The sequence below is a fragment of the Strigops habroptila genome, chromosome Z (assembly GCF_004027225.2).
Source record: "Strigops habroptila isolate Jane chromosome Z, bStrHab1.2.pri, whole genome shotgun sequence".
NCBI lineage: Eukaryota > Metazoa > Chordata > Aves > Psittaciformes > Psittacidae > Strigops > Strigops habroptila.
In genome coordinates this window covers 30,598,462-30,611,161 of record NC_044302.2, presented here as the reverse complement: position 1 = coordinate 30,611,161, position 12,700 = coordinate 30,598,462, and the positions used below count along the sequence as shown (strand labels likewise).

The 12,700-nt window shown below is 38.9% G+C and overlaps 1 protein-coding gene across 12 annotated transcripts in view; it reads left to right on the top strand.

Moving 5' to 3' along the window:
- ZFYVE16 (zinc finger FYVE-type containing 16) overlaps positions 1-10,814 on the top strand; it is a 34,296-nt gene extending 23,482 nt beyond the window's left edge. For 8 of the 12 annotated variants that reach the window (XM_030511486.1, XM_030511483.1, XM_030511484.1 and 5 more), the window contains 9 exons: positions 314-559; positions 2,345-2,427; positions 3,901-4,005; positions 4,884-5,034; positions 5,696-5,776; positions 6,429-6,591; positions 7,444-7,549; positions 7,988-8,152; positions 9,020-10,814. In XM_030511486.1, the coding sequence (XP_030367346.1) occupies positions 314-559; positions 2,345-2,427; positions 3,901-4,005; positions 4,884-5,034; positions 5,696-5,776; positions 6,429-6,591; positions 7,444-7,549; positions 7,988-8,152; positions 9,020-9,181 (1,262 nt within the window). In that variant the 3' untranslated portion in view covers positions 9,182-10,814. Of the gene's footprint in view, positions 1-313; positions 560-2,344; positions 2,428-3,900; positions 4,006-4,883; positions 5,035-5,695; positions 5,777-6,428; positions 6,592-7,443; positions 7,550-7,987; positions 8,153-9,019 lie in introns of those variants that run through there. The other 4 variants (XM_030511490.1, XM_030511489.1, XM_030511488.1 and 1 more) reach the window with 2 other exon arrangements.
- The last annotated feature ends 1,886 nt before the right edge of the window (positions 10,815-12,700 follow it).

Below are 12,700 nucleotides of genomic sequence, written 5' to 3'. Positions count from 1 at the left end.
ATCTGGCACTTCATTTGTAGAAGTCTCATACTCTTACATATGTAAATATTTGAGGTCTGTTAATCAAATTCACACTGGTGTGTGCCAGAACATTGTAGACTTTAGGATTTTTGGCATTTGTTTGGAGAAGCCTAGTTTGATATTCAAGTTCATTTAGTTAGTAAACACAGAGCGCTCAGTCTATGGGTTTAGATGTCTGTCAGACTTTCAGGAAGATGGAGATACACCCTATGGCTTGCAAGTCTGTAGGAGACCATTGGTTGTTAGAATGGTTTTCTTGACACTAATGTGTTACTTTCCCATATGTGCAAAGATTCTGTTCCTCTTTCTACAGGAAGGTTAATAAGAAACATGGAAAATATTACTTTTACTGAAAATTTTTTCAGTAACAAAGAGCATGGAGGATTCCTGTTTGTTTCACCAACTTTTCAGAAACTTGATGATCAAATTCTGCCAGATCACCCTTTTCTTTTCGGTGTTCTCATCCATAAGCTGGAAATACCCTGGGCAAAAGTTTTTCCTATCCGTTTAATGTTGAGACTGGGAGCAGAATACGGGGGTAAGTTTCTTAACACTTTAAAATAGCTGTATAAATATAAAATTCCCTTTGGAAAGTTCAATGTTTTTAGACAAGTGAAATATTTAAAATCCTCTTTGCAGTATTTTATATTACACTTGTGTAAGACTTGTGTTTCATACATGGGAGCCACCTACTGAGACACTTGAGAATTTACATTGTCTTGCTAGACTCCCTTTATTTAATTTTTTTCCTTCAGCTGATAAGAAAGCTAAGAAACCAAAACAGACAGTAGTAAAGTGCCAAAATCCATGACTTCTGTTGTCATAGGAGAAGGGTTTGAAGGAAAGTTCACAGGCCCAGTTTACGATTCTGGCAAATTGGTTTCTTTGAATTCAATTACTGAAATTGACCATGTTGGCAAAACACTATTGCTTCATACAATGAATGTAGGTGTTCATTACTTAAAAGGTTAACTTGCTAATTAATACATTTAAAATCTCCAGGCCTGTGAAAATGCAGGAGGCATTCTTTCCAAGTGAGGTGGATGGAGAGCACGTAAATGTGCACCACCAGAGGTTGTGCAGTGACACAGCCCCCACATGGGAATTACCTTCCACACTCTGTTGCAGGCTGATGTGAGCGCTTTCTGCTTTCCCAGCAAGATTCACACAGACTCTGCTCCAGGCTCACCAAAGGAAAGTGTTTACGTAGGCTCCCACAGCCTTGAAGAACTTATAAAGCTAGCTTGAGCAAGACCTGAAAGGAGGTGCTGTCCTAAATGCCTTCTAAAGTAGCTTGTGTACTTGCTTGAGTAATACAGGCAGATAATTTAGCAATATAAGTGCTGTTTCGTTTCCTGTGGCACTTGTGGTGCTTATGATTTAGAGAGCAAGAGTTCAGATAAGGAGCAGCAAGCACCAGTTGCTTAAGTGCAGTGAATTTCAAAAATGTATCATACACAACCTTCCTGACCTGAATGCATTTTTGATAAATAAGACTGCCATTCTAGAAGCTGTGAGTCCATAAATATGTATCACTTGCTCATTTATGGATTTCTTGAGTCAGTAGTGCATTTCTGCTGGCTGGGTTTCTGTCTCCACATTGGCAAGGGTGGTAGCTTCTCTGTTGTTATTCTGTCTCTTAACAAACTACTTGTATCATTTTATTTTTTTTTTTTTAACTGATTTTGCATCGTGATCTCAGTCTTGACTTTGCTATGCTACTTGTTTTCTTTTCATATGATTTCATACTGTGGTCCGTGGTTTTTTGCATCTCACTCCCTTCCCTAGGTTCCTTCTACATGTGTTTCCCATTGCAGCCATGGGACTTCAAAGCATGTTACTTCATATGAACATCCTCACTCACTCTATTCTTGCTTATCAATATTAAGTGATACTTCACTTTGTATTATAGCATGAACACAGAAGCAGATGTTAACCTGTATGGTATTCTTATTCAAGCAACTACAAACCCTTTGCAACCTCTCCAGCAGCTGGTAACCCAAAGACTGAACCCGGGATGTTTCCACCCAGATCACCAATTGCAAGAAACATAGCTGACAAAGCATATGAAAGCAGCAATGAGTCTCTGCCACAAAATTACTGCCACTAGGAGAGTGATTCCGTGCAATGACACTGCAGTAGGATTTAACCTTGGGTGGGGAACAGTCTGTGTCAGGGAAGCAAGGGCTCTGGGTCCTTTGGGGGATCAGGTACTAAGATTAAGAAATATGGGCTAAAGCTGAAAATAAATGCTTGGATTGGCAAATTTTACAGTTTTTGATGGGTAAACATGACCTCTTCTTTTTTTCTGCCCTGACTGTAGCATATCCTACCTCTGTAGTAAGTTTCAGGCACCGGAAGCCACTCTTTGGTGAGATTGGACACACAATTATGAACCTACTTGTTGTGAGTAAATGTTTTATTCTCTTCCCTTCCTGTTGTAGTTTAGATTATGCAAATTATCCTCAAAACTCTGTTCTTGAAAGAAGAATTATTTTTGGCAAAGGTAAAAGGGGTGGTATTTTTGTTCTTCATACCTGACTTGAAACTTGCCAAGTTAGTAAGAAGTGAGTTAGAAAAGCTGCATCTCTCATGTTCTATTGCTATGTATTAGTTCTGGTAGTAAAAATGGTTTTAAATGAATTAGGAAAATGTTGACATTGACACTGAAGTATAGTGATCATTGTTCATTTGTTGGTCTTAAAAACATTGGTTTGGTGCAGGCATTCTAGTCTTAATTCTGACATGTTTTTAAAATGTGAAGAAAGATTTGAGAGGCACATGCTGTGGTCTAACTGTACTAGTAATTTGTCACACAAACTTAATCTTGCCACAATTAACCAGTCTGACTGTCTTATGTGAAGAAGTTTTTGGCAAGATCATCAGACTAAGTCATGTCTGGAATTTGTGCCATTCCCTGAGGAGGCTTTTCTTCTGTTACCCAAATAATTTGATTTAAATTTCCAGTAAGCCTGTACTCCTGACCAGAGACCCTCCTCTTCTGATACTTGTATGGAACTTCTCCTCAATGCTATGTTGAAAAAACCTGTAAGGCTATGGGAGGAACTGCATGTATTATTTAGGTGATCACTAAATCCTCTCCTAAGAGTCTAGAGACCATGAGAGCGGAGATGAAACTGCAGCCTTTGGTCCCTCTTTCTTTTTTGCCACTGTTGTTGTCTGTGTCATTACGTAAGGTATCAGAGGAGTTGCACCATCTGGAAAAGTGTGTTTCAATGGAGGAATCTTACACTTTCATTCCATGAGCCAGCTCCCCGCCTGATTGGTGAAGTGCCAGTACCAATATGGCATCTTCAGGCTTCAGAGAATCTTAGAGTCATGGAATGGTTTGGGTTGGAAGGGACCTCAGAGATCATCTAGTTGCAGTCCCCCTGACATGGGCAGGGACACCTTTCACTAGACCAGGTTGCTTCTGGCAGAAAAAGGAATAAAACCCAGTGCATATTCTAGATGTAAATCAACAAATTAGAGTTGTAGAGGACAGGGTATGGAAAGTAATCCAAATGGTGGTTTCCATGCTTTGCTTTTCTATCAGAGGAGGAGGGTGTTGAGGTGTTTTGTTATCTAAAACACTGTGACATCCTAATGTGTATGAAGTAGCTATAGCCTAAATAACCCATTCGTAAATAGAGTTACCATGTCAGTGCTATTAATTTGTTAATATATTCACTAAGATACCCTTCACATACATTACATTAGGCAAAAAATTATCACTAAGTCTTTAGTCACCCTTAACATCATTACTCTAAAGACTATTAGAGATGTATGTGAAGTACTTTTATCTAGGTGGTATTTGTTATAAAAGGTAAGGAAATGATATGTAATTGTCAGCTAACGTAAAAGCTTTGTCTGTTACAGGACCTTAGAAATTACCAGTATACTTTACATACCATAGACAACCTGTTTGTTCATGTGGAAATGGGTAGAAGCTGTGTTAAAATACCCCTGAGAAAGTACAGTGAGGTGAGTAAAATCATCTTGATTAGCTTTCTAATCCAAACTGCTGTAGTCATTATTTTTCACATAAAATCAGTCGTATCTTTAACATGAGCTTTCTTTTCTTTTAAAAGGGGGGCTGTTCTTGGAGGCTGTAATGTTGGTTTTATTCTGTAATCAGTTTCTAGGCAATTCTGCAAGTGAATTCTCCGTTTGATAGGAGCTGTCTAGATTACTTTGCTATTTGCTGTGCAATAGACTCTTGGAACTTTAACCTGGTGTAAGCATGTGATGGGAGAGGGAGAGAGCATGAAATGATCTGAGCACACATTTCCTTCTTCCTGGATGTGTTGGAAGGTGGATGGTGATGAGTGAAAAGTTGAGCTTTAGGATAACTGTTAAATGCTGAAAACTCAACAGTACAAAATATTTTAGCATATATTTTCAAACATTCTCTCTTACACACTTCCTGATGATGGTGTTTTGACTAAAACTTAAAAAAACCCCACACCACACAAACTCCATAAGTTTTTCTTGCCACTCTACTTTTTTTGAATTTGTTTACTTTTGCTTTAACAAAAAAGCAAACCCTGAACAGTAAACTGCATGAGGCTTAATGCATATTTTAGCCTTAAGACCAACAAAATCTCTGCAGCTGATACTCTGCATTGCCCAGGAGTACTCAAGACTTACTCATCCTTCTCAACTGAAGTAGTATTTTTGATCATGCTTAGTGTTCTTCCAGCTAGTCATGGCAAACTGTGTTGTTCAAATGCTCTGGAATTAACTAAGAGAATAATTCCTTGAATTTGTTTTGAGAGCTGGGTTTTTCTTATGTCTTGTATTTAGAAATGAGTAGTGCAAAGTGAGATTTGTCATTTTAATGACAGATTTTGTATCAACAGATAATGAAGGTGATAAATTCTTCTAATGAACATGTGATTAGTATTGGAGCAAGTTTTAATACTGAAGCAGATTCTCACTTGGTGTGTGTGCAGAATAAGCATGGCCTTTATCACACACAAGCAATCAGTGCTACTGGACATCCCAGGAAAGGTAAGCTGTCTGGTTTGGCTTCTGAAGAAAAATCACATTCCTAAAGCAGGAATTGACTGGTAGGGCTATACTGTCACATCTCCAGTGCCAACTTCTGTGCTTCCTTGTAAGCATAGTTACTTAGAGTGTTCTTGTTTAAAGCACGCTGTGTAACTAACAAATTTATGCAAAGATTTGTGGCATGGAAGTACACTTAGGTCATCCTTTCTTTCAGTTGCTTTTAGTACCACTGAAATGATCTAAACGTTAGGAATACCTTCTGTAAATAAATCTAAAAGTTGAGTGGCATGTCTTTTTTAAAAGAAAAAACCCCCTTCCATCCCACTCAAAAAAAAACCAACCCCATCCTACCACTTTCTTCAACCATATGTGCAGAACTTTTATGTATACAGAACTTCTTTTGACTTGCCTGTGTTGGCTGTATGCACTCACAAAATAAGTTAGCAAAGCTGGTCTTTGTTGCCAAGATCTGATTGGACAAAAGTCTTCTCTCCTTAGTTCTATTTCTTAACATTCTGTCAGTAAGGGATTTCTATTAACACTGTCAGTATAGTAGTACCTTTTTTGACCGCCTTTTTCAAAAAGGAATGCAAGTTGGGTGTTAGTGATGACAAACTTGAGTGATACGAAATGGTACTCGCTGTGTTCCTACTTTTTCTAGTTACAGGTGCAAGTTTTGTGGTGTTTAATGGAGCCCTAAAAACATCTTCAGGATTTTTAGCTAAATCCAGTATAATTGAAGGTAATAATTTTGTTCTGTGTGGTTTCTTCATAAGAGAATTTGAAAAATAAATAAATAAAAAAGAGGCAGCAGTTTTGTGCAAGATCTTAAGATCTTTGTTCCTCACTAAGATAAGCTTTTTATTTTCAGGATTTTTAGCCTTGTAGAAAACCTACTGCAAACAAATGCTGTATAAAAAAAATACATCCTAGTTCACCTCCTTATTTAAAAACACAGAATCACAGACTAGTTTTGGTTGGAAGGAACCCTAAAGCTCGTCCAGTTCCAACCCCCTGCCACAGACAGGGACACGTTCCACTAGAGCAGGTTGCTCAAGCCCCATCCAGCCTGGCCTTGATCACTGCCCAGGGATGGGGCAGCCACAGCTTTCATTGACATATTGATGAAATATACATACTGACACAGAAATGCAAAATCTTTGAAGATTAATCTAAGATTGATCTTCTAGTTTTACTTGTATTGCCAAGAAAGGTTTTCATTACTTCCTCTTTCATGTAGCATTTAGTGTGGTGGTTGTGGGATGCCATCCATTTGATTTGCATTTATTAGTGAGGAGAGGGTTGGTCCCACTAGAATTTAAACCAAGATTCTACCAAAAAGCTGTGCTACTTTTTCTGTAGATAAATTGGAATTTTAACTGTTTTTTTTCTAGATGGACTAATGGTACAAATAACACCAGAAATGATGGAAAGCCTACGTCAGGCGTTAAGAGACAAGAAGGACTTTAAAATAACTTGTGGCAAAGCGGATACAGGAGACATGAAAGAATATGTAGATATTTGCTGGGTAGAAAATGAAGAAAAAACAAATGAAGGGTAAATGTATTACCAAAGCAGAACATCTTAGAGAGTTCTTGTGCACAGTTTTCAAATATCCGCCTTTAATTTCTTGAAATGATCTAAGGTATTTTTATTGAGAGAAAGTATTGATACTAAAATGTGAAAGGGGATAGAATGGTAAAGTACCTTCAGTCCTCTAGATGTCACTAACAGAACAATTCTGCTTGTGGTTCATCGAAATTTATTACTGTTTTCTGTGTTTGGGAAGTTGATGGGAAAAGTGTGTGAACCCAGAGTTTCCTTTGAAAGTCCTCTATCAAATCGGTAATCAGCTTGTGTGAGAATGCAATTAATCCCTTTAAACTTCCTCACTGGAGGGGTTTGGAAGTGCGTATTACTGTTGTTGGCCATACACTGCTTGGAATGTCAGCGTTCAACAAATCAAAATGAGGTATAAGGTATGTTTATTGGATGTGATTTGAATGCTTGGAGCTTTATGTAGCTTCAAACTTCAGTTATACATTACTAACTCAAAACTTGTCTCAAGTTGTTTCTCAGGCCACAGACTTAACTTGGCATGCCTTTTTCTGTGGCTTCTCTGACCAATTAGAACAAACAGTGGCTTTACAAAAGATATTTATAGCTTCTTAAACCTGTAAGATTAGGTTTTTGTTAAGTGTTGCATCCTATTTAGGATACTTCTTTGTGAGGCATCTGTGTTTTCATGGTACAAGTCCTGCATTACGTTTTGTTGTAAAGCTGTTTAAATAGTCTTCAAGGACTATTGCTAATATATGAAATAGTGGCTAAGCATTATTTCATACAAGTTATTAAATATAAATCATATAATGTTGTTTTAATTACTAACCATACTGTTATCTTCTATAGAATTTTAAGCCCAGTTGATGGAAAATCAATGGAAGGAACTCAGAGTGAGAAAGTACCACAAGGCAGAGACTTTCAAAGAGAGGGAAAAGTCATGAAGTGTACTGAAGTTAGTAAACTATGTTGTTCTTGAGCCTTTTTACTACTTTTTTGAATAGTTTAAGTGGTAAAGTGATCACACTAAATGATACTATAAAGAAACAAACTTATTAGATATATAGTCATACTGATAGGCAGAATGTTCTCCCTAGCTTTTTGATAAGGGCATCTAAAACATCTACCTAATTTTTCTCCTTTGAAAAAGATTAAAAGCATGGATAATGTTATAAATAGATAATCCAGATATTCCCCTGGTCACTCAAGTGTTTTGAGTGAATAGGTGAAATACTGGACACAACAGCAAACAAGCATTACAGCTTGCTCTGTTCTGCTTTATATGTATATGTAATTATTATATTTATATATTTGTGTATTTTTATATATATATTTATATTACTTTGTAATATAACAAGGCTGCTGACTGTTCTTATCCTTTCTGTAATTTCAGGTCCACTATTTTCTAAAAAACAATGAGCTCTCCAGTCCTGTTCCTTACCAGTTTACTAAAGAGATTGCTATTGCCTGCAGTACTGCTCTTTGCCCACACCTTAAAACTTTAAAAAACAACGGGATGAGTAAAATAGGCCTAAGAGTTTCTGTTGACTTGGATATGGTAATCTTTCAACTTCTATTGCAGACACTCAATTTCAAATTACGTATCTTTCTTGTAAAGGCATGGGTCTCTTTCTGAATGCTTTTAGTTTTTTGCCCTTCCCCAGATCCAGACTGAGGATGAAATTTCATGCAGAAGCTGTCTTAATGACTAGGCTTTTTTGAAAGGAATAATTCTGTTTCCTTATTCTGCTGAAATTCCCTAATAGCTGCTTGAAGTACGCTGTCAGTCCTTCCATAGTTCTCACTCTCTCTGGCACTTATCTGCTTCCAAGGTGAGTCAGTTTAGGGAATCACAGCTAATTTTCTGCTGCTTTTCTTGAAGTATGTAGCTTTTTGCTGGTTTTGGTCCCTAAAATAGTTCAGTAAGGATATTTGCACCAAGATCTATACTGCAGAAAAGGATGGGTCTGCCTGGCTGAAGGCGGCGGAGAGAGCAGGCAAGGGCAAGGCTACACAGTGGGGGATGCTCCTCAGAAGTAGTTCAGATCCTTGTTTTCTCTGTCACACTTTTGAGAGAAGCTGGAAATTCAGCCCTGAAAATGTAGTTTTCAGTGGTATATTTTGAAATTAATCTACTAGTAACTGTGGTACTAGGATATAATCTGATTGCTTTTGGACATCAGAAAAGCAGCATGGGACACACAACACGTATGATCCTGTACACCCAGGGGAAATGTTGCTTGCCTTTCTCTGGCAAGACTTAGTGGTCACGACTGACTTCAAAACCCATCCACCTGCTGGTGTTCAAATGTTACTTTGTCACTTCATGCTAGCCAAAATACTCTTTATCAAGAAACTACTCTTTTTGTGTTGTCTTATTAATACAGAAAGTGTTAATATCAACATTAATATGTTTTCCTTATAGGTTGAGTACTTAGCTGGATCCGGAGGTCACCTTCTTCCACAGAAGTATCTGAATGAATTGGACAGTGCTCTGATTCCTGTGATTCATGGTGGAATGTCAGATCCTACAAGTTTACCATTGAAAATGGAGTTAATATTTTTCATTATAGAACATCTGTTTTGATTAGGTTGATTACAGGCAATACTCTGATTTGCTAGATCTGAACACCAAAGTTAAAATGCTTCAAACACTAAAAATGTTAAAGTTCTAAACCTGTTATGTCTTAATAGATTTTCAAAATGTTTTTTAAACCCTCAAATCCTCTCTGGTTACTTTACTACAAAAGACAATTTGTTTGTAATATTTCCTAAAGTTCAGAAAGTTTACACTTAATACATGTGCAAAAGAGGGCGAGTTTTATTACCTCTTTACACAGCTGTAGCATTTACTATGTGTAGTGTAACTTTAAGCCATACTGTCTTGCCTCTTAAGCTCAGATAAATGCATTACAGAAAATTGCTATGGCTACACCTAATCTCTGCAGCATGTGCTTTCCATGTGCAAGTGAGCTAAAACACTGAAGTAGAAGCTGGCACAAAACTTTTCTTGCCGTTGGAGATTTAAATGTGAGATGTTCTGCAGCTGACTGCAGACTTCATATGTGGGCACCTTCTGACAGTTGTTCGTGGTCAGCATGGGGAGGAATTTCACAGGTATGCTTATGAAGACTTTGAAGTTGAAGTCCTTCACATCAGGATGTTATGCTGGTGCTTCAAGAACATACGCGCTGAATTAATTTTTTTTTAATAGATTAACTGATTTCCTTCTTGCATTCATGAGGATTTGCCTAACTTGAATGGATGCTATTTTTATAAATACTACTTTTTTTTCTTTACTCTGTGTTCAGAACTCCTGATACGATTTGACCTTTCAAGGATTACTAAAAACCAGATTACCCTCGAGTAATCTACATATAGCAATAAATCAGACAAGAATTCTGCAATGTGTTTTCTGCTTGATCTACTGCTTTGCCACTTCTTAGTAGCCACCTTTACTTTCAGGGAGAATAGATGTATTAAGTGTGAATTTTCATTAACAGATGGATTTTTAGTATACCTGAGGTTCTTGCACAGGATGTATTTTTGATACTGAGTCATTAAGATCTATTTATGTATTTGTGATGCATGTGACTTGTACTGAGGTTCAGAGAACCATAATGGGGTTTGGTAACTGTCACACAACTGTTCATTAAGAACAGAACCAAAACTAAATATAAACAAGATCTATACTGTTTTCAGTAAAAGTGCTGGTACAGTTTTCTAAGGAGAGTATTGAAACTTTGATGCCTTCTTGATGCTAATAAGGGGATATTTTATGTTTTTGTATCAAAAACAATTTGTAACTTAACCTAATCTGCTCTGCTGTTACCTGTGCTTTAAAATAGTGGTTTTAGAAGGGTTCAGGCTTTACAATCTTACCCTGGAGGAAGCCAAGGCTGCAGTCAAGCTGATTAATGCAACCTCTGCAGAGAAACTGCAGCTCTGGGGAAGAGCTGAAGACCACATCAGGAACAAAACCTGTGCCGGCATGAAAACAAGCAGCATCCAGGCAGTCGAGGAGAGACCGGGGGTTAGCCAGGCCAGCGGGACCATGTCCATCCTGAGGGGATACATAAGGCAGCTGCCTCCTGCCGCTCACTCTCTACTAACTTCTTTCAAGTAGTGATCAATAAAGTTCGCTAAAATGCTTGATACCTTACATGTTAGTTTTGTTGGGAGGTTTTTTTAATAATAAAGACCACTTTTTGGGGGCAGTATCCTGTCTTTGAAAGCTTTTTTCCCCAGAAAACTACATAGAATCACAGAGTGGTTTGGGTTGGAAGGGACCTTAAACCTCATCCAGTTCCAGCCCCCTGCCACAGGCAGGGACACCTTCCACTAGACCAGGTTGCTCCAAGCCCCGTCCAACCTGACCTTGTGCACTGCCAGGGATGGGGCAGCCACAGCTTCTCTGGGCAACCAGTGCCAGGGCCTCATCACCCTCACAGGGAAGAACTTCTGCCTAAGAGCTCATCTCAATCTCCCCTCTGCCAGGTTAAAGTGATTCCCCCTTGTCCTGGCCCGTCCCTACAGGCTCTTGATGAAAGCCCCTCTCCAGCTTTCTTGTCGGCCCCTTTAGGCACTGGAAGACTGTTACAAGGTTTCTCCTGAGCCAGGTACTTTCTGTTCCCTTTTTTAATCAGCAAAAGACTCTTGCTACAAAGTTACATACAGACCACGGCTACAACCAGAGCAACTCTGACACACGTGCAAGGTGGGATAAATCCTCATGCGCTGTTACAGGACAATTTCCATGCCAGCCAGATATGATGGGTAATAACATGTACAGTGGTTGCTATGGAGGACCTTGGGTAAGCAAATACACCAGAGGCAACAAACAGGCACTTTATGTGCTTATATATGTGTATTTTTATGTGTGCTTATTTATTTACATACATTCACATTAGCTAGTCTTTGGTTGTCAGTCCAGCATTGTGGGTCAGTGCATTTTGGAATCAAAGCAAGGTCTCAGCACAACTTTGTATTGCTTTCATCCATCCCCTGGATGTAGCTTTATTTAGACTAGACCCATTCTCACTGGCCCTGAAATGAACAACTCTTCCACTACAGTGAATATGTGACCAGAACTGGGTTTGTTGTAGATGGCTGAAGTTTCTTGGAGTTCAGAATTTATAAACAAGACAGCACAACACTAACATTAAAGAGTGCCAGATTCATTATAAAGCTGCTTTTTTTTGCATGCAAGATTAGGTTTAACTTTGTTCTTATCTTCCTGACTGAATAACCTTTGCTCACAAAGCACAAGTGTTTTTCATATACAGTCCTCCTAATCTTGGCTGTACTTGCCTCAAAGCAGGGTCTTCACCTGACTTTTTCGTCAGTCCTTCAGAGTATGGAAAAATTAATTCTACCCACCAAAATGTCTGAAAGAACTTTACACATTTTCAAGATGGGAATGCAAATAGGGACGGTTTGATCCAGCTGGAGTCCAAGCCTCCTGAGTACAAAGCCAACAGCCTTATTAACCAGACAATACTGCTTACTTTAAAGTTGGCAGATAAAAAGTGCAGTGTCGTGGTTTGAGCCCAGCCCGTAACTCAGAACCACACAGCCGCTCGCTCACTCCCCCCCTTCCTCCCCCCACTCCCGGAGGGATGGGGAGGAGAATCGGAAGAATGTAACTCCCACGGGTTGAGATAAGAGCAGTCCCGCAACTAAGGTATAATACAAAACCACTACTGCTACCACCAGTGATAATAATGATTAGTGAAATAATAAGGGGAGAGGATACAATTGCTCACCACCCGCCGACTGATACCGAGCCCGACCCGAGCAGTGATCTGGGCCTTCCGGGTAACTCCCCCCGGTTTATATACTGGGCATGACGTGCCATGGTATGGAATACCCCTTTGGCTAGTTTGGGTCAGGTGTCCTGTCTCTGCTTCCTCCCGGCTTCCCCTCCTCCCTGGCAAAGCATGAGACTGAGAAAGTCCTTGGTTGGAATAAACATTACTTAGCAACAACTAAAAACATCGGTGTTATCAGCGTTGTTCCCAGGCTGAAAGTTAAAAAACACAGCACTGCACCAGCTGCTAAGAAGGAGAAAAATGACTGCTATAACTGAACCCAGGACAGTATCCAC